At 46.7% G+C, this 27909-nt stretch overlaps 1 protein-coding gene across 1 annotated transcript in view; it reads left to right on the forward strand.

Annotated features, from left to right (window-relative positions):
• Window positions 1-27909, forward strand: part of NCKAP1L (NCK-associated protein 1-like) — a 44262-nt gene extending 16353 nt beyond the window's left edge. The window contains exons 11-31 of the mRNA XM_010857985.1: window positions 20-116; window positions 695-804; window positions 980-1112; window positions 1488-1569; window positions 1745-1803; window positions 2335-2480; window positions 3598-3730; window positions 4044-4163; window positions 6682-6827; window positions 7135-7266; window positions 10031-10249; window positions 11702-11832; window positions 14415-14512; window positions 14641-14734; window positions 14888-14970; window positions 15270-15350; window positions 19697-19790; window positions 20653-20769; window positions 21086-21195; window positions 23134-23223; window positions 27667-27909. Of these exons, the coding sequence (XP_010856287.1) occupies window positions 20-116; window positions 695-804; window positions 980-1112; window positions 1488-1569; window positions 1745-1803; window positions 2335-2480; window positions 3598-3730; window positions 4044-4163; window positions 6682-6827; window positions 7135-7266; window positions 10031-10249; window positions 11702-11832; window positions 14415-14512; window positions 14641-14734; window positions 14888-14970; window positions 15270-15350; window positions 19697-19790; window positions 20653-20769; window positions 21086-21195; window positions 23134-23223; window positions 27667-27798 (2407 nt within the window). The 3' untranslated portion in view covers window positions 27799-27909. The remainder of the gene's footprint in view (window positions 1-19; window positions 117-694; window positions 805-979; window positions 1113-1487; window positions 1570-1744; window positions 1804-2334; window positions 2481-3597; window positions 3731-4043; window positions 4164-6681; window positions 6828-7134; window positions 7267-10030; window positions 10250-11701; window positions 11833-14414; window positions 14513-14640; window positions 14735-14887; window positions 14971-15269; window positions 15351-19696; window positions 19791-20652; window positions 20770-21085; window positions 21196-23133; window positions 23224-27666) is intronic.

Here is a 27909-nt window from a genome sequence, read left to right on the forward strand (position 1 = left end):
TTCTGCTTTCTTTCCTCAGTGGCCAGTTTCACTCTCAACGGCGCCAGTTTCTGCGAATAGCTGTGAAGGAGCTGGAGACTGTGTTAACTGATGAACCAGGACTACTGGGTCCCAAGGCAAGAGAAAGAGAGGAAGGGAAGCATGATTTGGCATTCCTGAGTTTCTGCATTTCTAAGTTTTTTGTTCTGTTTGAGTGTGTGGTTCCCTTGAATCTTCTTGGAGTACCCTAAAACTTGTTGTATCTCTCTTTTGGGCACTATCATACAGTATCATATGTTATAGTTATTTGCATACTTGCCTTATCCTCTATTTGAGTGTGAGCTAATTAAAGACAGAGCTTGCTTTTTTTTTTAAACCACATAAATACCTAGTAAATATTTTACAAATTTAATTTGATAAGGTGGTATTGACCTAGTAAATATTTCTAAAATTTAATTTGATAAGGTGGTATTGACCTAGTAAATATTTCTAAAATTTAATTTGATAAGGTGGTATTGTGAACTCATGTCAACGTATATATAGGTCTGATTCTCGTAGGATGCTTTTTTTGTGGGTCTCTGTGTTTAATGTTGGACACTGTTGTTGGTATGGCTACACAGTTGTATCTATAAGCACATTTTCATGATGGTTTTCTCTGTGCTTTGAAATCCATTTCTAAAGTTGAAAATCCTCATAGTCTCTGTCCCCTCCATAGGCCCTTTTTGCTTTCATGGCCCTGTCCTTCATTCGTGATGAAGTCACTTGGCTGGTTCGCCACACAGAAAATGTCACCAAGACGAAGACGCCTGAGGACTACGTTGACTCGTTAGTTCTTGGCATAGTTAAGAATCTTGACTTTAGACGGACTGGGAAAAGGGACGGGGAGTGGTGCATCAGATGACCTCGGGAGGTCTCAGTTTCTGCCCTGTTGCCACTGTCTTTGTCTCAGGTCATATTTTCAGTCTCACACTGCCCTCTGTTCTCATCCTCGACTTTGCAGGAGCATTGCAGAACTGCTTTTCCTGTTGGAGGAGGTTAGGGCTCTGGTCCGAAGACATGTCAAGGTGATTCAGCAGTACCACCTTCAGTACCTGGCCAGATTTGATGCCCTTGTGCTCAGTGACATCATTCAAGTATGTTTAATTGATGATACTTTGGAAATTTGGGGGTGATCCCTGGTCATTTTTCTCTGGGGGTCACCTTGACTGAATCTCATGCTCGTAGATTGTGTGTCAAAAGCCCAATTTCCTCCTTTACGTTTGTTAAAATTTAAAAAAAGGACTAATAATCTTAGTAATTTTCCTCCCAAGTGATGCTAACAGGAGAGAAAATAAAGGGCAGTTGGATGTTAGCATTGAACTCAGGGAGTTTCTGCTGTGTTTTGCTTGGCTCTTTTTTGTTTGTGACACTTGGCAGTTCCTTCTACCTTCATACACTGGCCAAGCCCTGTGGTCCTCGTTTCTCTCCTGGTGAAACTTATGCCCCCTTGACTCCACCTTCTCTTTTAGAACCTGTCCGTGTGTCCTGAGGAGGAGTCCATCATAATGTCCTCATTCGTCAGTACCCTCTCCTCTCTGAATCTCAAACAAGGTAACTGGAGGGAAGAGGGGGAGAAAGAGTGAAGGCGAACATTTTTTTCTCTAGAAATATGGGTCTCTTGAGCCAGGGCGTAGCCGAGATGACTTTGAAGAGGACCTACCATTTCGTGCAATTGGATAGAGGTGCTGTTTTATTATTTCCTTTTAAACTTCTATTTTTCTTGCAGTTGATAATGGAGAAAAATTTGAATTTTCTGGATTGAGACTAGACTGGTTCCGTCTACAGGTAGGTTTGTTTCTGAGAATGGTCCCCCATTCTTAAGGTTTTTCCTTACTTACAATCCCCCCCCCCTCTTTTTTAGAATTTTATTTATTTTTTGGCTGTGTTGGATCTTCATTGCTGAATGGGTTTTTCTCTAGTTGTGGTGCGTGGGCTTCTCATTGCAGTGGCTTCTCTTGTTGCAGAGCATGGGTCCTTGGGCACGTGGGCTTCAGTAGTTGTGGGTCCCAGGCTCTAGAGCACAGGCTCAATAATTGTGGAGCATGGGCTTAGTTGTTCCGCGTGCAGCATGTGGGATCTTCCCAGACCAGGGATCAAACCTGTGTCTCCTGTATTGGCAGATGGATTCGTTACCACTGAGTCACTGAACCACCAGGAAACTCCCCTTCCTCCTCTTTTTAACTCCAAAGTTCTGCTGTATGGAATAAAAACTGCTGATTGGATGGGACAAATCTCAGTCAAACTGTAGTCCCAAGACTGGGGAGTCTTCTTCATTTGTCTTGTTCTTCTCCGCCCTTTCCCCACCTCCAACCATAGGCATATACCAGTGTGGCTAAGGCTCCGCTGCACTTGCATGAGAACCCAGACTTAGCCAAGGTGATGAACCTCATTGTCTTTCACTCCCGAATGCTGGACTCAGTAGAGAATATGCTGGTGGAAACTTCTGATTTATCTACTTTCTGGTATGTCCTGAGCTCTTTATCAATTAACCTAATCTCTTGCCTGGCCTCTGTGGAGCACTCTAATTCCCCCAGACACTGGGAAGACTTGTTTTCTTTGAGATCTCTTTAGAGGCAGATGCTATAACTCCACGGTTTCTTCATTCCAGTTCTTATCAAATGGTAGGAATTTGAAGCTGATTCCCTTTTGTGCTGGCTTTCTTTAGGGAAGCCAGTTGGACTCCACACAGTCTTGACTTCTCTGGGATAATTCATCAATTGTCTGTTCTTCACTGTTATCTTTGGAAACTTCTTTAGCATCTTTTTTTTTGGACCTTGTAATTTAAAAGAGACATGGAAAAGGTGGAAGTTTAGTGGAGATGACAAAATAATTGGGAGGGCTGGGGAACAGGGCCTTTAGAGAGTGCACATGATTGTCTTACTTAGGTATCATTTGGCCTTTACTCAGTGACCACTGTTGTGCATAACTCTACCCTTTGAGGAATCAAACATACAATACAATATGTTGGCTCTGCTGTCTGCATCCTGCATGGTTAGGAAGGTATAATACCCACATGTGAAAAGGACATAATAATGGCAAATATGCATGCCATTGAGAGGATACAGGATTGAGGAAAGATCAGTCTCATGGAATTACTGAGAAAGTTTTCTGGAGCCTAAGTGTCAAATTTTGGGACGGATGTAGATTAGTAGTATTGAGAGGCTTCTAAATCAGGGCTCAAATCATGCAGGGGTTCTGGGAAAAGAATAGCAATTTTGTACAAGAAAAGGGAAGGAGATATTACTAGCCTGCCCTGGGATCCAGTTAAAAAAAAGACTGAAAGGGTTGAGTTTCTTGGTTTTCTCTTTGCTTTAAGAGTAGGGAATTTAAAGAGGGAGGGATGAATATCAATAAATATTTGTTCAGGGAGGGGAGTTTGGGGGTGAATGGATACATGTATATGTATGGCTGAGTCTCTTTGCTGTCCACCTGAAAGTATCACAACATTGTTAATTGGCTATACTCCAATACAAAGTAAAAAGTTTTAAAAAAACTTTTGTTGAAAGAATCAATATTCTCTCCACCTCAGAGGAAGCAGCTCCTAAACCCTGGTCCTGAGTCTCCTTGTCTGTTCCATAGCTTTCATCTCCGTACCTTCGAGAAGATGTTTGCTGTGACCCTGGAGGAACCCGCCATGTTCCGTTACGCCATTGCTTTCCCCCTCATCTGTGCTCACTTTGTCCACTGCACGCATGAGATGTGCCCGGAGGAGGTGCGTGTCCTGAGCTCCAAACCCTGTCATCCCTCTAACCATGTCTCATTATTATTCCCTCAAAACGCAGTTTCAGGGGTTGATTTTGGCCCCAGGAAGGGTACCCATAGATACCTGGGTATCTTTTGGCCCCGTAGATATCTGGTGCAAGTCCCTGAATGTCTCAGCTTTATGTGCAGGGTGTCCTCTCTCTGGGTCTCATTTTCTTCTTCTGTAGAAGTGGGTGGCTCAGGCTGGGGTCAGAACAGTGTTATGTGGAAGACACGGCTGTCTTGGTGATGACACTTTCTTGCTTGGGTCCTCTTTCCCGCAGTACCCTCACCTGAAGAACCATGGCCTTCATCACTGCAACTCCTTCCTGGAAGAGCTGGCCAAGCAGACTAGCAACTTCGTCCTGGAGATCTGTGCTGAACAGCGAAACCTGAGTGAGCAGGTGGGTTCAGCCCTCTCTCTGTTTCAGTCTCCCCTCTGCTACTCCACCATGCCTTCTTGCTATCTACCTCTGTCTTCTTCTCAAATACCAAGTTCTCTAAGCCTTTCAGGTAGGGCTAGGGCTTTTGTATGCATGAGTTTATGGCAGGCTTCTTTTCTTAGTGTCATCCCTTTAATCTTTACTCCCTTGGGACTTGATAGAAGTGTCTAAAAATACCCTTATTTGAACAGTTGCACTTCAACAAAATCTGGTCTTTCATCTGAAGAGTTTCAAGAGATGAGTTAACTTTCTAATTTGCTTCTCCTCCTCTCTCTGCCCTGCATACACATACTTAGAACAACGGCCCCCAGATCACCTGTCTTGTCTCACTGTTCTGTCCATCTGCACCCTAATCTGTAGCTATCTGAACATTTTCAGGCACCTCCTCTGTGTTTATCTTCAGGGTTGCTTTTATGTCTTTGTTGTTTTCCCCTCCCCTCCCTTGACTGACTCATAGCACCTGGTCATGATTAGCTCAACCTAAATTTATAGAACATTTGAAAATGAGGGACTCGTTCTGCTGTTGCCCTGGAGTCCTTCAGGTTTCCTAGACTACCCAGGCTTCCTGGGTTTGAGTCAGGCTTTGTAGCAACTTTGGTAGGAGGGGAGTCAGGTTGTGTGTGTGAGCGTGTGCGTGTGTGTGTGTGTGTATACATATGCCCAGTTATATTATTACCGAACCTTCCCATTTTCTCATATGTAAAATGTGGATAAAAATAATTTATTAGTAGAAGTAGCATAAAGATGAAATGTAATAGAGTATGTTAAGTATTTGGTATGTAATTCTCAATAGATGTTAGCTGCTCTATTATTTGGTATTTTTTGGGCACTAAGGCCTGTGCTGGGGTTTTGGGATGGAAAGGTACACAGTTCTAGCCCTTGGGGAGTGTTCCAGTCTAAGGGAAAAAGAAGTACAAATACATGTTTGAAAGACATTTAAATAATTAATGCAAAGAAGATATGTAAACAATTATGGGTATATTCATCACTCAACTTGAATACCTACTATACACGCAAAAGCACACAGTTATTTGCTCAGTGCTGGGTCAGGGGTGACTGAAACATAATGTGAGTATTATTTTCACACACAACAAAACTTTTGCAAATGGATATTGGCCCCTCCAAAGTTGTCATTTTGAATAAATAATTAATGATGTTGCATTACTAATGGAGCTACATTTTTTGGAATTACTTTCAGAATCTACCCACAGACCCTGTTGCATAATTTCAGGGTTGACACATCTTTGCCCATCATGGTAGACCTGATTTTTTTTGGAAATAGTAGGAACTTGAACTTTAAAAAAAACCAATTGTGACTATAAAGTAAGAAAACCAGCTTAATCATGGCTATTATCCTATTGTAAGAGTAATTCCAAATGAGGAGTTTCCAGTCTTGCTCGGCACATACTCAGTGTCATTGGACTAAATGGAGAGAATTCCAGAGTGATTACCTTGAAGGAGAGATCTGAATATATAATTCTATCTTATATTTTCTGTATGGCTAATGGGGGTATCTTGTTAAAAAGAAGAGATGCAGGATTGATGTTTAAGTAACAAGAAATGTAGTATCTTTTTTTTTTTTTAAAAGAAGAAGTAGGGGCTTCCCTGGTAGCTCAGTGGCAAAGAATCCGCCTGCCAATGCAGGAGACATGGGTTCAACCCCTGGTCTGGCAAGATCCCACATGCCTCAGAGCTGCTAAGCTCATGCACCACAGCTATTGAGCCTGTGCTCTAGAGCCCAGGAGCCACAGTTACTGAGCCCATGCCCTACAACTACTGAAGCCTGAGTGCTCCAGAGCCTGTGCTCTGCAACAGGAAAAGCCACCACAATGAGAATCCTGAGCACCACAGCTAGAGAGTAGCCCTCACTCCCCGCAACTAGAGAAAAGCCCGTGCAGCAATGAAGATCCAGCACAGCCAAAAATAAATACATACAATTATAGAAAAAAAGAAGTGGAAAGAGTGCTGGCCACGTTGTGACCTCTGAGTCTTTGGAGGGTTGTGGTAGTGGGGGTGTCTGTCCATGTTCCATATCCATGGGACAGGCTATGAAGGAATATAGCAAGCGAGATGGTAGTTCCACACTAGCAAAAAACAGACCATCTTCCTAGGTTGGAAGACCCCTGAAAGCACAATTGAGTGGAGCTCTTAGATTCATTCTACTAGAAATTTTCCACTAGGAAAGACTTTCTCTCAGGAAGTGGATGGGGGAATTGATGATCTGGTCCCTGAAGGAAGTTGCCATCTTGAAACTCGGAAGCTAAACATGGGTAGATATTTAATGAAAGCTAACAGAGGTGAGCATGTGCTAGGTAGGCCCCCAATAGAGAAAGAGATGCATGGACAGAAAGAGAGAGAAAGGCAGAGCAAGCAAAGAACAGGCAATAGTGGAAGGACCTGCTTGTAACTGTCAGGTGGACTACTCGGCAGTTTGAGGAAGGAATCTCATTTTTCCATTCACGTGTGTTTGCTTCTAAAGCTTCTCCCGAAGCACTGTGCCACCACCATCAGCAAGGCCAAGAACAAGAAAACCATGAAGCAGAGGCAGGCTCCCAGAAAAGGAGAGCCTGAGAGGGACAAGCCAGGAGCGGAGAGCCACCGGAAAAACCGCAGCGTTGTCACCAAGTGAGGCCCTGCGCCCTGAAGGGCCGGCCAGCACTATCTCAAGGAAGGGAGGGCAGGGAAGAGAGAAAGTGATGCCAGCAAAGGGGAGCGGAAGTGGTGGTGGGGAATGGCAGATATGGAAAAGCAATTCAATGTGAATTTTCTCCTTTGCGTTTGAAGTCAGCATTAACGTGTACTGTTCTAGGATGAGTTTTTTGAGAAGATGAAAGGGATCCAGGAGTGATGGGCCTGACAGATCCACCCCAGCTACTAGCAGGCAGGGCCAGACCTGTAATGAGGCTCATTTTGCTTTCTTAATTTTACCCAGCATGGACAAGCTACACCTGAACTTGACCGAGTTGGCACTGACAATGAATCATGTACAGAGCTTCTCTGTGTTTGAACACACCATCTTCCCTTCTGAGTATCTCAGCAGCCACCTGGAGGCCAGATTCAACAGGTATCACTCTTTCCTTGTCTTCTCTTTGCTTAGTATGGTAGTGCTCAAAGTTGGGTTGCATTAGCTCCATCTTGGTGGTCATTCTGAAGCAGCTAATCCGGCATAGGTCCTAGGCATCTCTATTTAAAACAAATAAATGAAGAGAACCCCAAACCTTTATAGGTTATTTTGATAGACAACCAGAAATGGTTTAGTAGAGTGAATGGGGCCTCTGCAGTCAGCAGAGCTGTGTTGATGCTCTTCACTAAGACGCCAGAGCAGGTTATCTATCTCTTGAGCCTCAATTTCCTACCCTATAAAGTAAAGATAATGATATTTACCTTGTTATGAGAATTACCTGTAATTGAGAATCGGTAGAGCGTTAAAGATAATCTTGAGTGACATATATAGGCCTCAACGAAATAAGTTCCCTTCCCCCCACTTTGCCTCTCATTCTGTTGCCCCCGAAATTTGCAGGAACATTCCTTGTATTAAAATTGGGCACTATAGTCAGCAAATTAGGGAATGAGGGGAAGACGTTTTTATGAGTAATCTGCTAGTCTTCTGTGTTTCTTTTTACAATATATATACTAGTATATTCACCCATTCATTCAGCAAGTATTTATTGAACATCTACTGTCTGTTGGCAGCGTTCCCTAAGCTGTTGATACAGCAGTATACAAAAGGAATAAAGATTCCTGGCCACATGAAGTTTCCTTCTAATGGGAGAGACAAAATGAGAACATCGGATATAGAGTATTAGATTAGAAAATGATAAGCGCTAGAAAGGCAGGAGAAGGAGATAGGAAGGGTATAGCAGTGGCGGCGGTGGTAGAATTTTACGTAGGGTGGCCAGGGAAGGCCTGCTTGAGAAAGTGACATTTGAACGAACTCCCTGAAGGAATTGAGAAAGCTAAGTGGGTGACTGTCTGCGCAAAGAACATTCTAGGCAGAGGAAGCAGCAAGTGTGAAGGGTCTGAGGTGGGAGCGTGCCTGGTATATTCAGTGAGCATGGAGGAGGCCAGTATGAGCGAGCAGGGGGGAAACTGGTAGGACGCGAGGTCAGAGAGGCTGGAGGAAGGGCAGACAGACGGCTCAGCTGCCTCTATGCCACCCTCAGGACTTTGGCTTTGATTCTGAGTGAGACAGGGAGGCTCGGCAGGCTTTGAGTAGGGGCAAGGATAGAAGTAGGGAGAATAGTCAGGAGTCCGTACCTGGATTGTAGGAGATGCAGGCTTGTTTTTTCAATTAGGTTTTTGCCTTGGTGACAGTAAAATTTGTTTTCATACCTTACACTTTAGCTACATGGAAGTAAGTGCCTCAGGCACATATAAAATGTCAAGATGACAATTTGATAATCACCCACGTGCGAACCTTCAGAAACTGGCAGTGGTTTCTAGGCCCTGGAGCAGCATAGGTGCGATATTTTAGTTTTTTTTTTTGATATTTTAGTTTTTCCTGAACATCTCTAATTCTTTCTTCATTGACACTCTTGCTCCTAAAGCCCCGAAGTTGGCCTAAAGGTTTGGCCTCAATGAGAACTCTAAAATAGATTAGGCTTGCATCTGTCCTTTCCATAGTATTTTCCCTCAAATGGTTTTCCTTCTCCTTTTCATCCGGGAAGCAGGTGCTCCTCTTCCCCTCCTCTGCCCCATAAACATTTTTCCAAAAATGCAAAACAAACAAAACTCCCAAACACCTGTGGCTTTAGGGAGGACCTGATGGACTCATTCATATTAATGTGCTGATGACTGACAAAAGCAAGTGTTGACAAGGTCTGATGTTCCTTTTTCTCCTACTGTTTACATTTTTTATTATCGTTGTTTTTATAGTTGTTTATTTAATTTTTGGTCTCCATTGCCACGCGTGGGCTTTCTCTAGTTGGAGCAGGCGGGGGCTACTCTTTGTTCCGGTGTGAAGGCTTCTCTAGTTGCGGGGCACGGGCTCCAGGCATGCGGTCTTCAGTCGTTACGGCTAAAGAGTGAGAGCTCATTAGTTGTGGGACACGGGCTCTGTCGCTCTGCGGCATGTGGGATCTTCCCGGACCAGGGATTGAACTGGTGTTCCTTGCATTGCAAGGCAGGTTCTTAAACACGGGATCACACTGTTTACATTTTAACAGGGAAGAAAGTCTGAAGGACGAGGACTGAGTCCAACTATGAATTCTCAGGTTCCCGGGGAAGGTATTTTGGAAGGGTCTGGGAGTCCAAGAGGGAGGCGGTGTTGCTGATGTGCCCCTGAAATAATACAGTGCTGACAGTTCTTCCTTCTCTAAGGTTGGCTGGAGCTGTGTGCCAGCCAGGCGCACTCTCTCCACCTGGCATCCCATGGCCACTCAGCATTGCACTGCACATCTAAGGATTTCTGGGTGTGGTTTTCCATTTCTGACAGTGACTGGAACTAATTCTTTCCAAAGAGAAAAGACAAACACTGGCCCTGAGAATACAGGAGGTTATGAGACAGCTCATACAGTTAGATGGATGGCATTTGGGACCCTAGATCTTTTACCACCTGATCTAAATTTCCCTAGAGGAGCCAGCAGAACATGGTGACTGAGAATCAAATGTTAGTGGAGTCAAGTCCTGGCTCCGTCACTTGAACTTCTCTGTGTCTCGGTTTCTTCACCGTAAAATGGGGATGATAAGTGTACCTACCTTTTTGGGTTGCTATGAGGTTTGCATGAGATAATGTGTGTAGTGAAATCGTAGTGCAGCACCTAGAACACAGTATACGTGTGATAACTATGTTTGACATTATGGCTGTGATTATGGTTTTTGTCACCCAGAGCCATTGTGTGGCTGGCTGGCTACAATGCTACAACCCAGGAGATCGCCAGGCCTTCTGAGCTGTTGGCAGGAGTCAAAGCCTACATCAGTTTCATACAGTCACTGGCCCAGTTTTTGGGTGCAGATGTGTCCAGAGTCATCCGCAACGCCCTCCTGCAGCAGACTCAGCCACTGGACTCGAGTGGGGAGCAGACTATCACCACTCTCTACACAAACTGGTCAGTGTTGCTTATCCTCGCTCTCTGCCTTACTCTTTTTGTTAGCACTTTTTCCTTTAAGGGCAGGACCTCGGGACCAGGCATTTCAGCTCCTAGGGTCACAGACCCCCAAACAGAGGCTTGTTTCTGCCCGAGGACTAGAGCTATAAGCTGGGGCAAACTCAGATGTCCTCTCTCCACCATGAGGGTTCTTTCCAAGCTTCCATGTGACACCCACTGACCCCCCTTTTCCTCTTCATCTGCAGTTCCTGACCTTTCTTTTCTGGATTCTTAACTGTTTTCATTTCAAATGATCTTTCTTCCTCTTTCTGAAGTTCTCTTATTTCTCTTTTCATCCAGCTTCTCCGTCTGAAGACCATTCTGTCTCATACCTTCTCTCCAGAGCACTGTCTTCTCATCTTCCAATGTGACCATATTACGTTTAGTAGAGTGTTTTTCATAGGGAAAGGGGCCTCCTCCCCCAAACTGGAGGGGGCAGGCATCAGCAAACCTCCTTTGAGAAGGATGTAAAGGAGCTGGAGTCCTACCTCCCTAAGCCACTGGGTGGCGCTCTTAATCCAATATCAGCTTAGTATGAGTCAGGCTGCAAAGAACCCCCTGAGAAGGCGGGTAAGCCTGAGATGGGGTTTGCAATACATACATCAAGCTGGGCCTGGCAGGTAAGGAAAATGGGTCTTGTGGGCTGGGTGGGGACTTTGAGTAGTAAGGGCATGCCATTCTAAAGGGGCAGCCACCACTTAGTACCATCTGATTGCTGCCTCACTAAATTATTATTTTTAATATAAAATCTCCGTTTAAAAAATTTGACAGCGAATTCAAATTAAAAGGAAAAAAACCGCACGTTGAGTGCTGGTTTTGACCTACCCGGGTTAGCTTGTGACTTCTGTAAGACCTAGCCCTAGAGCTAGTGCCTGGGTGAGTGACAGGGGTTACCCAGCCCTCTGCTGTCATTGGCTGGAAGCCTTCTTAGCTTGCCCAGAGGTCAGGAGGGGATATTTGGAGACTGGATGACAAGTGTTCACTGGGCTTCTCTCTGCCCAGTAGGTTTGACTTGAGACTTACTTCCAGGCTCCTAGGCTCTTAGTTTCTCAATGAGGAGGTTGAGGCTAAGTATATTTAGGAGGAGCCCAATTAGTAGGAATTTTTGTCTTGTCAGCTTAGGCTTGTCTTACCCGACAGAGAAGGGCCAAGAGTGCGGGTGTGCAGTAGCTGGATAAGGTGCTGGGGCATGTCCACCATTACCTTTGACAGCACAGCCCGTGTCCAGCAGGTGAGAGGCAAAGCGGAGTCACGTCACTGCCGGTTGTTTCTGAGCCAGCAGCCTGGGATGTTTATTAGAGCGCTGTGCTGTCTCCTCCTCCCCGCCCCAGTCTCTCTTCCTGAGCCCAGTGGTGGTGGTAGGAGGGAGGGAGTGAACACTCATCTTCTGTGCTCTCTTGGCCAACCCTGCAGGTACCTAGAAAGTCTGCTTAGACAGGCGAGCAGCGGGACCATCATCCTCTCGCCAGCCATGCAGGCCTTCATCAGCCTCCCCAGAGAGGGGGAGCAGAACTTCAGTGCAGAGGAGTTCTCTGACGTCTCTGGTGAGCTCAGAGTCTGGTCTCCTGTCAAGGAGCCGAGCTTTCTCCTCGGTACAATATCCCAACTGACAGACCCCATCTTTGTTCTCCTGCCTTCCCAGAGCCTCATTCTATACTCTTCTAGATCTCTGCTAGACTCTACCTTAGGGACGATAGGAGAGATTTCAAGTGAGACCCAGAATTGGGAAGTGGCTTGGGGGTTGATGGTGGAGAGAGAGGATGAAGGGAGTTAAGAGCTAGGCAGGGGCACTCAAAGGGTAGTAAATGGTTATTTTCTGTTTCCACAAAGAGTAGAGAGTAGGACATATGATGAAGGATAAAGGATAAATGTAAGGACGTTCTGATGTTTGGAATTATTAAATAGTGATCTCATGTTGTGGCATCTTCTTCCTGAGGGATACATTTTAGGTAACTGATATTTAATAATGATGATGACATAACCGATGACGTTTAGTGTGGGCTAGGTTCTGAATGTTCACATTTATTAACTCCTTCACTCCTCACAAGAGCCTTGAGGTTGTTATTACCCCCATTTTACAAATGAGGACACTGAGACACCAGAGGTGACGGAGCTTAAGTTTGCACTTTCATAAATGGTAGAACTGGAATTTCATCTCAAGGCAGTCAAATTCCAGAACCCAGGTGCTTAATCACTTTGTCATGCTGCTTCCCAGTGCACAGAAGTGCTTTAGTGTCTCAAGGCAGGCAGATGAGTGTGTCATGAATGAATTGGGAAGTTATTCTCTTTTTAAAGAGGGCTTGAAGCCGTGCAGATCCTTTTTAATAGATTTGTTTGACTGACTGATTCATGAACTATCCAGCTGCTTCCTCCTTCCTCTCATGGACGCCGCATGGGATCTGAGACAGGTAGATGCTTCGGTGATGCTGCCCTCTCCATTCTTCCCCTTCCTTGGAGGGGGTGTTATGGAGGGCAGAGCATGCAGCTCTATTCTCCAGCTCTGCCTTCTTCCTGCCCTCACACTGACTCCATCAGTGAGCTGACCCTACTCCCTACCTGCTGGAGGCTTCAGATGTCCCCTTCTCATCAACTCCTCCCACAAGCTGTAGGCAGCATCTAAAATCAGCTTTAGGTCTTGCTGACAACTGACGAGCAGCAGGAGGCAATGCTGATTTCCCCTTCTGCCACCCCCACCCCAATTTCCCAGGGTTACCATGGTGATGGGGCAATGCTGCTGCAAAAATAGCTAGATGGATAGAGAAGGAGGCCCTAGGGTTACTAGCCTAGAGAGGACTAGAGTAAGGTGGATCCAAACTGGTGGATCAGCGTGTCTTTTCTCCAGAAAGGGTAGTTCAGCCCCTCTGCCTCTCTGTCAGCATTTAGCATTATTTAAGGTGACCAGTTAGGAAATCCTTTCCTAGTTCTCAGCTCAGTTGTTCCTATTATAAGTAGGTGACTCTAAAAATGTCTAGTATTTTATTCCACATGAGACTCCATGTCCGCTGCTGTGGCCAGCTCCCCTGCTTTTGTCAGTGGTAGAGGTGGAGATGAACTGGTCCTGCCTTGAAACCCTTGAGTATGGGGGCCTCAACTCCCCTTTCCCTCTGAACTCTCATTAACTAGGTTAAACTCACCTTTCCTCTCCTCGTCTCTTGTTACTTCTGGTCTTTATGGTTTTCTCTGCTGGGATAGTCCATAGCAAGAGATCAAAGCTGGAGCTCTTTCCTGTCTGAGTTTGTCCCTCAGGTTTGCAACATGGGATTTCCCCAGCCAGGCTTTATTTAATCCACAAAGTGTCAGAAGCAGGCTGGTTAGGGAGGGATAAGGTAATGGAGCAGACTGGAGGAAGGAAGGGTTTAGAGGGAAAACAGTTGGGATAATGGGGATGTGTGTTGATTATGCTCTCCTAGCAACTCTGTGTGGAGAAGGCAATGGCACCCCACTCCAGTACTCTTGCCTGGAAAATCCCATGGACGGAGGACCCTGGTGGGCTGCAGTCCATGGGGTCACTAGGAGTCGGACACGACTGAGCGACTTCACTTTCACTTTTCACTTTCATGCATTGGAGAAGGAAATGGCAACCCACTCCAGTGTTCTTGCCTGGAGAATCCCAGGGACGGGGGAGCCTGGTGGGCTGCCGTCTATGGGGTTGCACAGAGTTGGATACGACTGAAGTGATTTAGCAACAGCAGCAGCAGTAGCAACTCTGTGAGGTATTCAGGGTGGATTTTAATTTCTTCATTCTGCAGAGAAGGGAGCTGAGGCCCAGAGATGGTCTTACATCTTATAAAGCTAGTGCAGCTAGTACAGCAAGAGGAAAGCCCAGGTACCAGGTAAAGGGACTTGGCAAAGTCCAGATTCCTGTAAGAATGAAAAGTAAATAGGTATCACTTGTGGTACATCTTGGTGTGAGTGCCAGTGGGTAGAAGGTTAACTGTCCTACAGGCAGGCCAGACCTGTCACATGAATGCAGGATTTCAGGCCACATGTGCTCCCTACTTCCCTTCCTTGCCATTTCCTTTCCTTGCTGAAAAACATTAGACATGTTCAGACTATCCTATAGCTATTGTGCAAATGCACCAGTGCCCTCTGGGTCCTACCTGGGGCCTCTGCAACTCTATTCCAGAGATGCGGGCCTTGGCTGAACTCTTGGGCCCGTACGGCATGAAGTTCCTGAGTGAAAACCTGATGTGGCATGTGACTTCGCAAATTGTGGAGCTGAAGGTACTGTGGATGCAAGGCCCCGGGAAGAAGGTCCAGCCTCGGGGGAAGCGGGGTAGGCCTAGGAGACTGGGGAGAGATGTACCATGGGTCTCGTCGTTTCTTGCTTAATGTCTCTGTTCTGACTGCAGAAGCTGGTGGTAGAAAACATGGATGTACTTGTTCAGATCAGATCCAACTTCAACAAGGCGGACTTGATGGCTTCTCTGCTGCCCCAGCTGACAGGTGAGCACATCCCCTAAAGGGAGAAGGAACTGTGGAAAAGCATTGTGGACCACAAGGGGTTGTTGGAGCTATGAGGCCTTGGCTGGGTCTGAAGAAGCAAAACCGTTGCCATTTTCCCACATTCTCTTCTCTCATGCTCTTCTTTCTCCTCAGGGGCTGATAATGTGCTGAAGCGCATGACCATCATTGGAGTTATCCTCAGTTTCAGGGCCATGGCCCAAGAGGGACTTCGAGAGGTGAGTGGGGGCGGGGGGGCTGCCACAGGATAAACAGAATAAAGCGCTGGGTGGGGCTTGTGTGAGAAGTTGTGGAGAGGGTTGTTGGCAAGCATTGTGGAGAAAGGAGCTTAATCCGGTAGAAGTCCTGGAAGATCTCTGAGGACAGATGAACTGGAGAAATCTGGACGTGTGACAAGGGAAGTAACACAGAAAGCTGGCTAAGTTCTAAGCTGAGGCCCTGTTTTGCTTTTTTTGTTTCCACCTATGTTTGAAGTGCTGGCCTCTGTCCTTGGACTCATTTGTCTTCTTTCCTCCAGGTTTTCTCCTCCCACTGCCCGTTTCTCATGGGTCCCATCGAATGCCTGAAGGAGTTTGTCACGCCAGACACAGATATCAAGGTATCGGGGAATGCAAAGTGGAATCCAACCAGGAGATTTCTGTTGTTGACAAAGGATAGAGCTAGGATCTTGGAAGGGAGGAGAGGGCTCTGAAGAATACCACAGGAAGAAGAGCCAGGTTTTCAATAGAAAAATATCTGGGGAGGTTTTGTGGAGGGAGGAATTTTGGTCAGAGAAGAGGGTTCAGAGTAGGGGAGCCCTGGGGAGATCCTGTGGGGGCTGGGGAACGTTACTGGAGGGAGAGCAGTAAGGGCAAGGATCACAGTATCTCTAGGTTTTCTCCTAAGATGTGCAAATTAGATTCTGAACGATGTGCAGACAAGTCCCCTCTTTAGTCAGGAGCCTGGGAACTTTCTGTAAAAGTTGGTTCTTCCATTCCCACCCACCCTGCCTGCCCTCAGACTGTCCTTTCCTTTTCTGGCCTGGTCTTCCTCCCAGCTCTGAAACGGTCTGGTTTGTGTGCGCGTCATTTCCTGTAGGCATGGGGAAAGGGGGAGGGGCCTCTGTCAGCGCCCAACCTAAACATCCGTTTCCCCTTGCCCTCCTCAGGCTAGCTTGCCTTTTGAATCACCTGAAGCAAACAAGTATGTTTCGCAGGAAATACAGCTGCACAGCGCACAGGGCAGGGCACTTCTCTTATAACTGACTCCATTAATGGAGGGAGGTCTATGAGAGGAAGAAATTGGTTAACAGGAAGATGTTGTTCAGTTGCTCAGTCGTGTCTGACTCTTTGCGACCCCACGGGAAGTAGATGCTAAGAGAAAAAACAATTTCCCTTACCTTGAGGTCAGAAGAATCGTGAAAATTTCCCCTCTCTCTGCCTGAAATCAGATGAGGGCCAAGTGGTCACGGGCCATGAGGGGTGATTTTTCACTGGATGGCTGCTCCTTCAGGCCCTGGCTTGGATTTCACTGTGGGCCCCGGGTTTCTGGCAGCTGTTGATGTTGGGGCGGAATGCTCTGGTCTGTCAGGAGTGTGTCTAGCTGGTATCTTCCTGGCAGCTTTGAGCTTTAGGCTCTGCCTGCCTATGAGGATAAACAGGTGTGTGGAGATGGGGCTGGCCTTGTCCATCAGAGATTCTGTTACTACCTCCGAGGGGCAAGAAGATGAGGAGAAGAGAAGAAGGTTAAAAGGTGAAGACGTTTCCTTCAACCATCACCTTCTTTTTCCGGAAAACCACAGATTATGGACCAAATCCCCCATCTCCTAGGTCACGGTTGCCACTTGCAGGGTTATGTAGTTAGTAGGGAATTTAAACAGGGCAGAGCAGAATGCTGAGGTTTACCTTCTGTGTCTAGCATGGTAGGTGGTGTGTGTTTACTGTTATATCTGTGGGGTTCTTTGCATAAGATACTGTACTTATGCAAAGTACTTATGTATGTACTTAGTTATCTGCTATTGAAACAGTTATCCTTGTCCTCTCAGAACATTTTGAAGTCTTTTTCTCTTAACTGCAAAAGTCCAAGTACTTTTGTGGGTGTGGGTGTTTGGAGCTACATCTTGGGAACCTGATTCTAAGTACAATGAGGAATTCAGGAGTCAATCAATAAACATTAACTGAATGCCTTCTATGTGCTTAGCATTGTGTTCAAACCTAGAGAGGATGAAAGCAATGCAGAGCTCCTGGCTTTGAGGGAAAGGAAGCAGAGTGAAAGGGACAAGGTTTATTAGTCTCTCAGTGATGCTGGGAGTCATTAGAGTAATAAAGTGAAAGTTGCTTAGTCGTGTCTGACTCTTTGTGACCCCATGGACTATACAGTTCATGGAATTCTCCAGGCCAGAATAATGGAGTGGGTAGCCTTTTCGTTCTCCAAGGGATCTTCCCAACCCAGGGATCAAACCCAAGTCTTCCGCATTGCAGTCGAATTCTTCACCAGCCAAACCACCAGGGAAGCCCAATTAGGGGTAGATGCCTTATATGTAAAAAGTGAAAGTGGAAGTCAGTCAAGTCAGACTCTTTGCGACCTAATGGACTGTAGCCTGCCAGGCTCCTCTGTCCATGGAATTCTCCAGGCAAGAATACTGGAGTGGGTATAGCCTATCCCTTCTCCAGGGGATCTTCCTGACCCAGGAATTGAACCCAGGTCTCCTGCATTGCAGGCAGATTCTTTACCAGCTGAGCTACTAGAGAAGTCCTTTTACATATGTGATCTAATTTAATCTTCACAGCAACTCTGTAAGGTGAGTATTTTTATTCCAGTTTTACAGATGAGAAAATGGAGGCTCCAAGAGGTTAAGTAACTTTTAGCCAAGGTCACGCAATCAGTAAGTGATGGTACTAGGATTTGAACCCAGATCCTCTCACTACAGGACTTTCTCTCCCCTCTCTATGCCATGAGGTTAAAAACATATTGTAATCTCGTTGGTGAGATACACCATAATGTCTTGCCTCCAATCTGAGAAGATAACTGATGATACCAGGTGCTGCCTGTGACCAGTGGCGAGTAAGTGGTGCCAAGTTAAGGAGGGAAAGATGAGCATGAGCTGCAGTCAACAGGGAGGGCTCTACAGAGAATGTGAGATTCAAGGTAGGCCTCAAGGGTGGGTGTCAGTTGGATATAAGCAGAGGAGAAGTAAATGGGAAAAACTTGTCTTTTTCCCTTCCTATGTAGGGAAAAACCCACTTCTCCCCTACTGTGTGATTCTCTGCTGAGAGTCTCCTTTACTCTCACACAGAACACATCACTTCTGACACTTCCGGTCACCAAGTGTTTGGAGGATGTCCCCACACCAATTCCCTGTGACACCAGCTGGATGTCCTGCAGCTTAACTCAGTTCTGACACTATCAACCTGGAGTTGGTGTCAGATCACACACGTTTAGGGCTCACTTCCACAAGTCTGCACCTACCCCCACCCCGTCTTCAGAAGCCAGTTGCAAACCTGTACTTCTGACAAACTGGCTATATGTCAGAGGTTCCAATATCTATCTCCTTGCTGCTGCTGCTGCTGCTAAGTTGCTTCTCGTGTCTGACTCTGTGTGACTCCATAGACGGCAGCCCACCAGGCTTCCCTGTCCCTGGGATTCTCCAGGCAAGAACACTGGAGTAGGTTGCCATTTCCTTCTCCAATGCATGAAAGTGAAAAGTGAAAGTGAAGTTGCTCAGTTGTGTCCAACCCTCAGCGACCCCATGGACTGCAGCCTTCCAGGCTCCTCTGTCCATAGGATTTTCCAGGCAAGAGTACTGGAGTGGGGTGCCATTGCCTTCTCCATCTACCTCCTTAGGTTCCATTAATTTGCTAGAGTTGTTCACAGAACTCAGGGAAACACACTGACCAGTTTATTAAAGGATGTGATAAAGGATATAGAAGAACAGCCATATGGATTTCCCAGTGGCTCAGAGGTAAAGAATCTGCCTGCAATACAGGAGACCTGGGTTTTATTCCTGGGTTGGGAAGATCCCCTGGAGAAGGGAATGACCACCCACTCCAGTATTTTTGCCTGGAGAATTCCATGGACTGAGGAGATATGGTGGGCTACAGTGCATAGTGTCCCAAAGAGTCAGACACGACTGAGTGCCTAATACTCACTTCTACTTTCAGACCAGCCATATGGAAAGATACACAGGGCGAGACCTGTGACGGTCCTGATGACATAAGCTTCTGACTTTCTGCATTTGGGCTGAACACCCTCCTGGTCCGTGGATGTGTTCCCTATCTGGAGGCTCTCTAAACCCTATACTGTTGGGATTTTATGGAGGCTTCCTCACATAGGCATGATTAACTCCATTTCTAGGCCCTCTCCTCTCTCTGTAGAAGTGGGTGTGTGTGTCGGGGGCGCAGGGTGGAGCTGAAAATTTCCAGCTTCTAATCAAGGCTTGGTCTCTAGGTGACCAGCCTCTATCTAGGAGCTGGCCAGGAGCCCAACCAGAGTTGCTGCATAGGAACAAAAAATGCTGTTTTTATTACTTAGGGAATCATAAGGGTTTTAGGAGCCTGTGTCAGGAACCAGGGGCAGGGACCAATATATTTCCTATGGTCTCTCAAGAAGAAAGGACACTCCAGAAGAGGGACGCACAGGAACCGGAGTATGAAAAGAAGAAAGTAAGTTGTAGTTTAGAGATGGTGAATATATCACTCTGGCTGCATTGCCTGTAGGAAGTGTTTGAGGAAATAAAGTTGGAAAAGTAAATTTGTGCTGTGGAGAATCTGAAGGCCAGGCCAAAGCCTTGGGCTTTTTTTTTTTTCCCCTGCAGGTTAGGGAGACTTATGAAAGGAATACCTAGAAAAGATGATAGTACACCAAAAGTTTAAAATCTGTGATCCAGGGATCTTGGCCACCTGTAGCTTCTGCCAAGTACTTCTCTCCAGGGAGTACTCTCCAGAATGTTGTTTTCTTCTCCACCAGGTGACCCTGAGCATCTTTGAGCTGGCATCTGCTGCGGGGGTGGACTGTGACATTGATCCAGCCCTGGTGGCTGCCATTGCCAATCTGAAAACTGGTACCATTGGGGAACGGGGCGACGGAGGGCTTGGGCCGTATTTTGGGGTGGGAAAATGTCAGTGTCAAAGAAGTCTTTATTTGGGATTGTGAATTCAGAGGGTAGAAACTGGGAGCTAAGGAAGGACTTAAAGCACAGTCCCTAATCCCCAGAAAATACTTCCACAGGCAATTTCGATTTCTAGTCAGGTTCCAACCAGTTGATCTGTCAATCAGCTAAAAAGTATTAAGTGAGTCTGGTGCTCAGCAAGTGCTCCAAGGAACTTACAGTCTTGTTGGGGAAATAAGATTAATGCAGATGAAACAGTGAGGGAAACAGACATGATTTCATGCCTAGTTATATAGTATATAGTGTCCCAGTTCCCCAGAATGATCTTACTCTCCCTCCCCTCTAATCACCTTGACACCATTCACTTCTTCCCCTGGTCTCACACTTGTCTCTTATATTTCCATTACACATTTCCTCTGATTAGCACGTTCATACTTGCACACACTCTGAATAGGATGGAACCAGGGGGTTGGTATGAAGCCTTTTCGAATTGCCAGACTGGCTTTCCCTCTTCTCTCTCGGCTTTGATGAAAGTCTTTGCTCTCCCTCCCGCCTCTCCACTCCATCAGGCAGCTGACAGAGTGCCCTCAGCCTGCGTGTCAGCTGAGCCCTTTGCCAAAAGCTCTGCTCAGTCACCAGTGGAAGCCTCCAGGACTCAGGCCTCTCACTAGCAGCAGTAATGACTTGCCTATAATGCTCTACAAAGTCTTTTCACAGATATTTTCTCATGGGACCCTCCTAGGAATTCTGTGAAGTAGGACCCCATGGAAGAAAGCTCCTGTTTAATGACCTTACTCTCTTTTCCTTTTCCCAGATTTGTCATCCCCTGAGGAAGAATATAAGGTGGCCTGCCTGCTCTTGATCTTTCTGGCCGTTTCCCTCCCGCTGCTTGCCATGGATGCTGCCTCCTTCTACAGCATTGAGAAGGATGGTAAGTAAGGAGTAGGTTTAGGTTAGTGTCCTGGGGGCGGTAGATGAGACCGAGACATCTATCTGGAAAATACAGACTTCGGACTCAGATGCAAAGTTCTGTTTCAGAAAGCTCTTGAGAATAAACAATCTGTAAAATTAAATTCAGGTGAAATTTCATGACTGTCTATCTTTCTCCTAATCCTCGAATGGCTCCTACTCCTTTGGTGTCACATAGGGCTGGCCCAGACTGAAAAAATGGCAAGTTACCAGCTGGGGTCACCTGGCATGGTTCAATTTCCTTTCCTTTCTCTCCCCCTCTGTCAATAATAATCTAGGTTACAGCAACAATATTCACTGCTTGACCAAAGCCATCATCCAGGTATCTGCTGCCCTCTTCACAGTCTACAACAAGAACATTGAAACTCACCTCAAGGAATTTCTCGTGGTGAGTGGGTCTAGGTTATAAGGAATGGACGGACGATTGTGAAGTCTGGGGGCAAGTGGTTTGACTTAAATCCATAGACAGTTATTATTGAGCAGGCCTCAGAGTCTAACCTCCCATCTTGCTCATTAAGTAGTGAGAGACGGCTTTGTGAAAGGCAGGGGTTTCTTCTAAGCTCCCTAACAGCTGGTATTTCAACCTCTACCCGATACTTGGAAGGAGTGCTGGACTAGGAGTTAGCAAATCTGAGTTTAGTTTTGGATCTGCCACTGAGAAGTTGCGTGGTCTCTGAAAAGCCAAACTTTTGAGGCCACAGTTTTCCCATTTATTAAATAGAGATATTAAACCAAATCCATGATTTGGTCCTTGGTGTCCATTACAATATCCTGAGGAGTTTGTTAAAATACAGACTCGAGACACTGAGTTTTATCATCTATGAGGCCCCTTTCAACTCTAATACTGATAAAAAGTCAAACTTTTTTCAAATTCTCAGACTTCATTGTGAATCAGAATCACGTGGAGAATTTCTGATTCAGTAGATTAATGGTGGGGCTGGAAAATCTTGCATTTCTAGCAAGTTCCTGGGTAATGTTGGTGCTGCCCATCCTGGGATCTTATTTTGAGAGCCCCCTGGTCGAGGTTTCTAGGGACTGGAACTTACAGTCAGGAAGCTGATTTTACTATAGGTTATGTTCAATTTGTTTGAAAGAAGTTGTTAAAAAAATTTTTAGCCGAAGTTTGACTCCCTGCAACTCTCACTATTGATCTAAGCTTTGCCTCTGGAAAAACACAGAATAAGTAATCTCTTTCCATTGTTCAGAGAGGTCCCAGAGCTTTCCATTCTAAATCCTCCGTGGAGGAATCTCTTTCATACTCTTTGATATGTAGTCCAGTGCCCGCTGACTGCTTGAGCATTCTCAGCAATAGGGAGCTTATTCTTTTTTTTAAAAAAGTTAATTTATTTTTAATTGGAGGATAATTACTTTACAATATTGTGTTGGCTTCTGCCATACATCAACATGATTTAGCCATAGACGTACATATGTCCCCTCCCTCTTGAACCTCCTTCTCACCTTCCCACTCCATCCTACTCCTCTAGGTTTTAACAGAGCACCAGTTTGAAGGGAGCTTATTCTTTTGCAAAGCATGGTTCTGATTTAAAAACTAGAGCCTCATCTGTCTCCTTTTAGGAGGAAACAGTAGATCATATTCTCTAGGGAGTCACACCCTGGTCCCAAGAAGTACATGTCAGGGACTTGGAAGCTTAGTGAGAGGGTCTCTCTTTAAACTGGGACAGCAGACCAGACAGAATGGGCTCCGAGCATCTGAGATATAAAGAGGATTCACACCAGATCTCTAAGATGGGGTGAGAAGGGAGTCACCCCCACCCCCAGAAGAAGGTAGAGCCTCTTCTACCCTCTCGTTTGCTAAATACAGGTAATCTGGGTCTGGGATGCAATTATTCACATTTCTTTCTTTCTCTTTGATCTACTGGGGACCTGAAGGTGAATGGAGAGGACAGCCATTCGGGAGTTGACAGAAGGAGAATACCAAAAGCACTGTCTGAGTCAGCGGCCCAGCTCTGTCTCTAGTCGGGTGGGGAGTCAGCTGTAAACAGTCTGATGACAGTGGTGTCTGGAGGCCGCCTCAGAAAAGAGATTAATCTCCTGGCATACAGTATTACCTGCCTCTGTTGCAGTTTCTTTCTTCGCCTCTTTCTACCTCTCCTCCAGCATCCCTGGCAACCGGCTGTTGCCTGCACTGGCTAGTTTGGAGGCAGAGTGTGTCTCTGAAGCCTGGGGGAGTCACCGCTTTTCCACCCCAAGCCTCCCAGCACTTCTTAACTCACCTCCTTGATCTTCTCATAACTTCCTGTAGCCTGAGGCTGTCCTACTCTGACCTTCATAAAAATCTGCTTCCTTACAAATTTTTCCCTTACAGGTGGCTTCTGTCAGCCTCCTGCAGCTGGGCCAAGAGACTGACAAGCTTAAAACCAGAAACCGGGAGTCCATTTCTCTGCTCATGCGCTTGGTATGTATCTGCTCTAAGTTGGTCGTAGAGATAGGGCCAGAGGGAGGATCCTCTATAGGGTCCTTGGCTCCCTACAGTGGTTATCACCCAAAAACATTAACCAAGAATTTAATTCTGCCTGAAGGGGTCCAATCCTCACATTCTGGTTAACATTCTAGATTTGTCCTGTCATCCCAAGGTAGAGTCTTTGAGGATTTCTCTGCAGGACAGTGTCTTCCTGGCCCCTAGCTGACTGGGCCCCTTTCCCTGCAGTGCTCTTGAGTGTGATAAGATGGAACAGCTCACCCCTACCATGGGGATGAGCTCATGGATGGGGATGTCCCTCATCTATAACTACCTGCCCAATGCATCTTTGATTTTACTTGGCCACTTTCTACTGCTGTATTTCTTGTCCTTAAGAGAACCATGAAGAAGGTTCAACTCGGGGGGTTCCACTGGGGGAGGAAGAGGGGAGCCCAGAAGAGGGAAGGGATTTTTAGCTGAAAAGCTGTAAGGCAGGGAACCTGGTGGGACACGAATCAGGCAGCTCCTGCTATCTCTTCTGTTTCCCAAGCTCTGGCCTTTCCCCTTCTTTGGTAGAAAGTTCTGGGAACTCTGACTCAGTTAACTTTTAAAAAATCTTTTACTCTTGATCCTGTTTCCCTCTTCAACGTGCTTACTCACTCTTGTTCTAAAGTTTGATTCCCCAGGTTAGCTCTGCATTTAAAGGTGGGCAGGAGGGGCTCCTGCTCTGGACCCTGGATTTAGGTGACCCTTCCTCTGGCCTGTGGGAGAGGACAGGCCCACCTGGAGCCTGTGCCCCTCCTCAGAGCCCCCGCTAAAGACTTCTCGGGCCTCAGAATTCTTTCCTGAGCAGCTCCAGCCCACATGTAGAGCTTGTACTGCATGCGAGTCCATCCTACTGAGGCAGACTGTGCTCTAGAGCCCATAGAATGTGTGGCTGGAGTTTAGATGTGCAGACAGGAAGATTATGTGTGTCTACAAACCCCCCAAACTGGGGTGGGAGGAGAAGGGGTGCCAGGCTGGAGGCTGATTCCCTCCCTTCTCCCTTCTCTGGTACAGAACTCTGAGGGGTCTAACAATTCTTAATTCAAACCTGTCTTCCGTGAAATTGTAAAGGTACACTCAGCCCTCCATATCCACAGGTTCTCAGCTATGGATTCAACCAACCTTGGATTGAAACTATTTTAAAAAAAACATTCCAGAAAGGTCCATAAAGCAAAACTTCAAATTGCCCACAACAGCAACTATTTACATAGCCTTTACATGGTATTTATAACTGTTTACATAACGTTTATGTTGTATTAGGTGTTATAAGTAATGTAGAGATGATTTAAAGAATATGGGAGGATATCATAGGTATATGCAGGTACTATGCTTTTTTATAAAAATTACTTGGGCATCTACAGATTCTGGTGTCTCCCTTGAATTGGTTCCACAGGTGGTCTGGGAACCAATTCCCTGCCAGTGCCCCATGATATTGAGGGATGAATACACGTTGCAAGAAAGAATATAATATTTTATCATGTGGTGTATGGGCTTCCATTTGCACGCTCGGCCAGGCCCACGAGTATTAGGGGTGGGCGTGCCTGGGACCCACTCTGGGTCTCCTTCTTTGAATACACAGGCCCTGAGTGCTGTGTCTCAGTTTCTCTAGCTCGAAAAGGCCTAGGTTGGGCTGATGAAGGGTCATGATGAGGCAGAGAAGAGAATGTGGACATGAGGCTGTGGGGGTGTGGTGAGGAGGTGAGAGGGCAGGGGAGGCTGAGGAGGGCCGAAGGAGGGCGACAGAGCACAGTCTCAGAGCAGCATGACCTCTGCGTGCGTGTGTGTGTGTGTGTGTGTGTGTGTGTGTGTGTGTGCGGCGCGCTAAGTTGCTTCAGTCGTGTCTGACTCTTTGCCACCCCATGGACTATAGCCTGCCAGGCTCCTCTGTCTATGGAATTCTCCAGGCAAGAATACTGGAGTGGGTTGCCATGCCTTCCTCCAGAGTATCCTCCCTACCCAGGGATCGAACCCAAGTCTCCTGTGGCTCCTGCGTGGCAGGCAGATTCTTTACTGCTGAGCCACCTGGGAAACCCAACATACCTGGGGCAAGTTAATTAACCTTTCTGAGACTGATTCTTTAGCCTTAAAAGCATGCAGTTATCCTTACGATGCGCTTCCCTGATAGCTCAGGGATTCTTGGTTAAGAATACGCCTGCAATGCAGGAGACCCTGGTTCGATTCCTGGGTCAGGAAGATCTGCTGGAGAAGGAATAGGCTACCCACTCCAGCATTCTTGGGCTTCCCTTGTGATTCAGCTGGTAAAAAAGTCCGCCTGCAACGTGGGAGACCTGGGTTTGATCCCTGGGTTGGGAAGATCCCCTGGAGAAGGGAAAGGCTATCCACTCCAGTATTCTGGCCTGGAGAATTCCGTGGACTGTATAGTCCATGGGGTCACCAAGAGTTGGACAGGACTGAGTGACTTTCACTTTCACATCCTTATGCTAGAGGGGTGAGCGTTCATGAGACAGTTTATATAATAGTGCCTGGTACATAATAGATGCTAAACAAATGCTCCCTCTCTCTGCTGCTCAGTTTAGTTCCTGGATGATTTAGGCATGCCTGTTCCATGTCCTTGGACAGTTCCCACCTCTGTGGGGTTGGAGGGGATTCTGTACAGCTGCTCAGCCCTGCCTCCTCCCTCTGCTTTGCGTTTCCCCCCACCCCCCCAAGTGTGGCAAGGTGTCTGCCCCTTGTGGCGTCACTGGCCTGCAGAGTGGCTGGAACAGCCCTAGGACCCGGCACTTTTTTTTATAGGAGGGAAGAGACAGAGGGACTAGCTGCTGCAAAGCAATTTAAATGCAAATGTTTCCACAGAGAAATTGGAAATGACTGAAGGGAAGGAGCTGTATTCTGCGTAAAGAGGCTACTCATGTAGCCCCAAATCCTGTTCAGGCACTTCTCTCCCTGGGGTCTGTCTTGGCTGTCAAGCCTGGGCAGTGCCCACCCCCACTATTGGCAGACTTCCTGGTGTGGGTTTCACGGGGCAAGGAATGACTCTCATAGACTCATGGAATCCTAAGTGTCAGAAACAGATCAGACGCTGGTGGTCAGTCCAGTCCTCACCATTCCTAGGCGAGGACACCGAGGAGAGGGAGGCAAAGATAACATCCACGGTCTCCCCGAAATACATGGGCAGATGTGGGACTAGAACCCGTTTCTTGGCTTTCACTCCCGAGCTGTTTCCACTGCCATGAATTTCCTCCAGTTGGGAGCCCTGTGATTTTCTGTGCTTAACAGAGCAGAGAATAGAAGTCTTGGACCAGCGGATCCTTCTTGAAGCCATCACTCATTTCCCCGTACCCGAGGGTCATATCCTGGAAAAGAGATCTTATCTCTTTACTGGCTTAAGGTTTTGAAAATCTTGCTTACCAAGAAATCCTTTCTGCCATCCAACCTGAGATCAGAGCTGCAGTTTTACGGGCGGATTTTCTCTCCTTCAGCCTGTGATGTCTGCTCTTCTGAGGCTGTCGTGTGTACTGAGTGTGCATGGTTTGAGTATTGCAGTACCTTACAAATTTTAAAAATTGAAAAGGGCTTCAGAGAGAGAAAAACATTAGAATAGAGATGGTAGATCTCTTTCCTGAGTGAATTTTCAGGACTTGAAACCCCAGACATATTTGGGGTGGCCCATCTGTGTGAAATGCCAGAGGATATGGGATACTTCTCTCCAGAGTGTTTTTTAGTCCCACAACCTCTTGGATGAGGAGAGTGTGGAAGGAAAGACATCCCGTTCCTTCTTCAGGGAAGGAAACCCTCTGGCCCAAGGCTAGGCTGTACGGCTCTACGGTAATATCCCCCTGCCCCCTGCCCTCCGTCTTACCCAGGCATCTTGATCTGTCTTTCTGCTTGGCTGTGGGGGCTGCAGGGATTTCCACAGCACACAGGCCTTCTAATTAAACTAATTAATCATGCCTGCTCCTTTATACAGCATCCATACTGCTCCCCAAGCACTGTACTAAGGGAGGGAGGAGCCTAAACCATGTGGGTTCCGGGCCCCTCTTGCTTGGCCTGCAGTGGTAATTGTTTTTTTCTCCGCAGAGCTTTGTCATTAGCACGTTTATGCATTCTTACCTGCATCTGTGCTGCCCACTCACATCTCATTTAGCATCCAGAATGAGAGAGAAGAGAGTTTTTCTGCCCTAGAGAAGTGATTCTTTCCTGCCTTCTGCTTCTGAGCCCTGCATATAACCCCGAGGAGGGGCTCAGGGGTCGTTATAATGGAGCTGAAGGGAACAGTGCTTTCTGAGAGTGAATCGAGTGGCAGTGCCTTGGTACCCCGTTTACTTGTAACTCTGAGGGCCTCAGAGGGCCCAGGGAACCCAATGAGGAGGAACGGCGTGTCACAGTGGATGCCCTACCTGGGGTCCTCATCTCTCTTGGCCCTTGCTTTTCCAGGTGGTGGAGGAGTCCTCTTTCCTGACCCTGGACATGCTGGAGTCCTGTTTCCCATACGTGCTGCTTCGAAATGCCTATCGGGAGGTCTCCCGGGCCTTCCACCTGAACCGAGTGTCGGCCAGTACCCACTGAAAGGTCTTTGGACCTACCTAAACCCATGCTGCACTGGAAGCTGTGGCTATTTTCTCAGAGGGTGGGAATGAGGTGGGGTCACCAGGGAGAGGATCAGCCAGACTGGTGAAG

This window comes from Bison bison, unplaced genomic scaffold, assembly GCF_000754665.1.
Source record: "Bison bison bison isolate TAMUID 2011002044 unplaced genomic scaffold, Bison_UMD1.0 scf7180017864383, whole genome shotgun sequence".
NCBI classification, from domain to species: domain Eukaryota; kingdom Metazoa; phylum Chordata; class Mammalia; order Artiodactyla; family Bovidae; genus Bison; species Bison bison.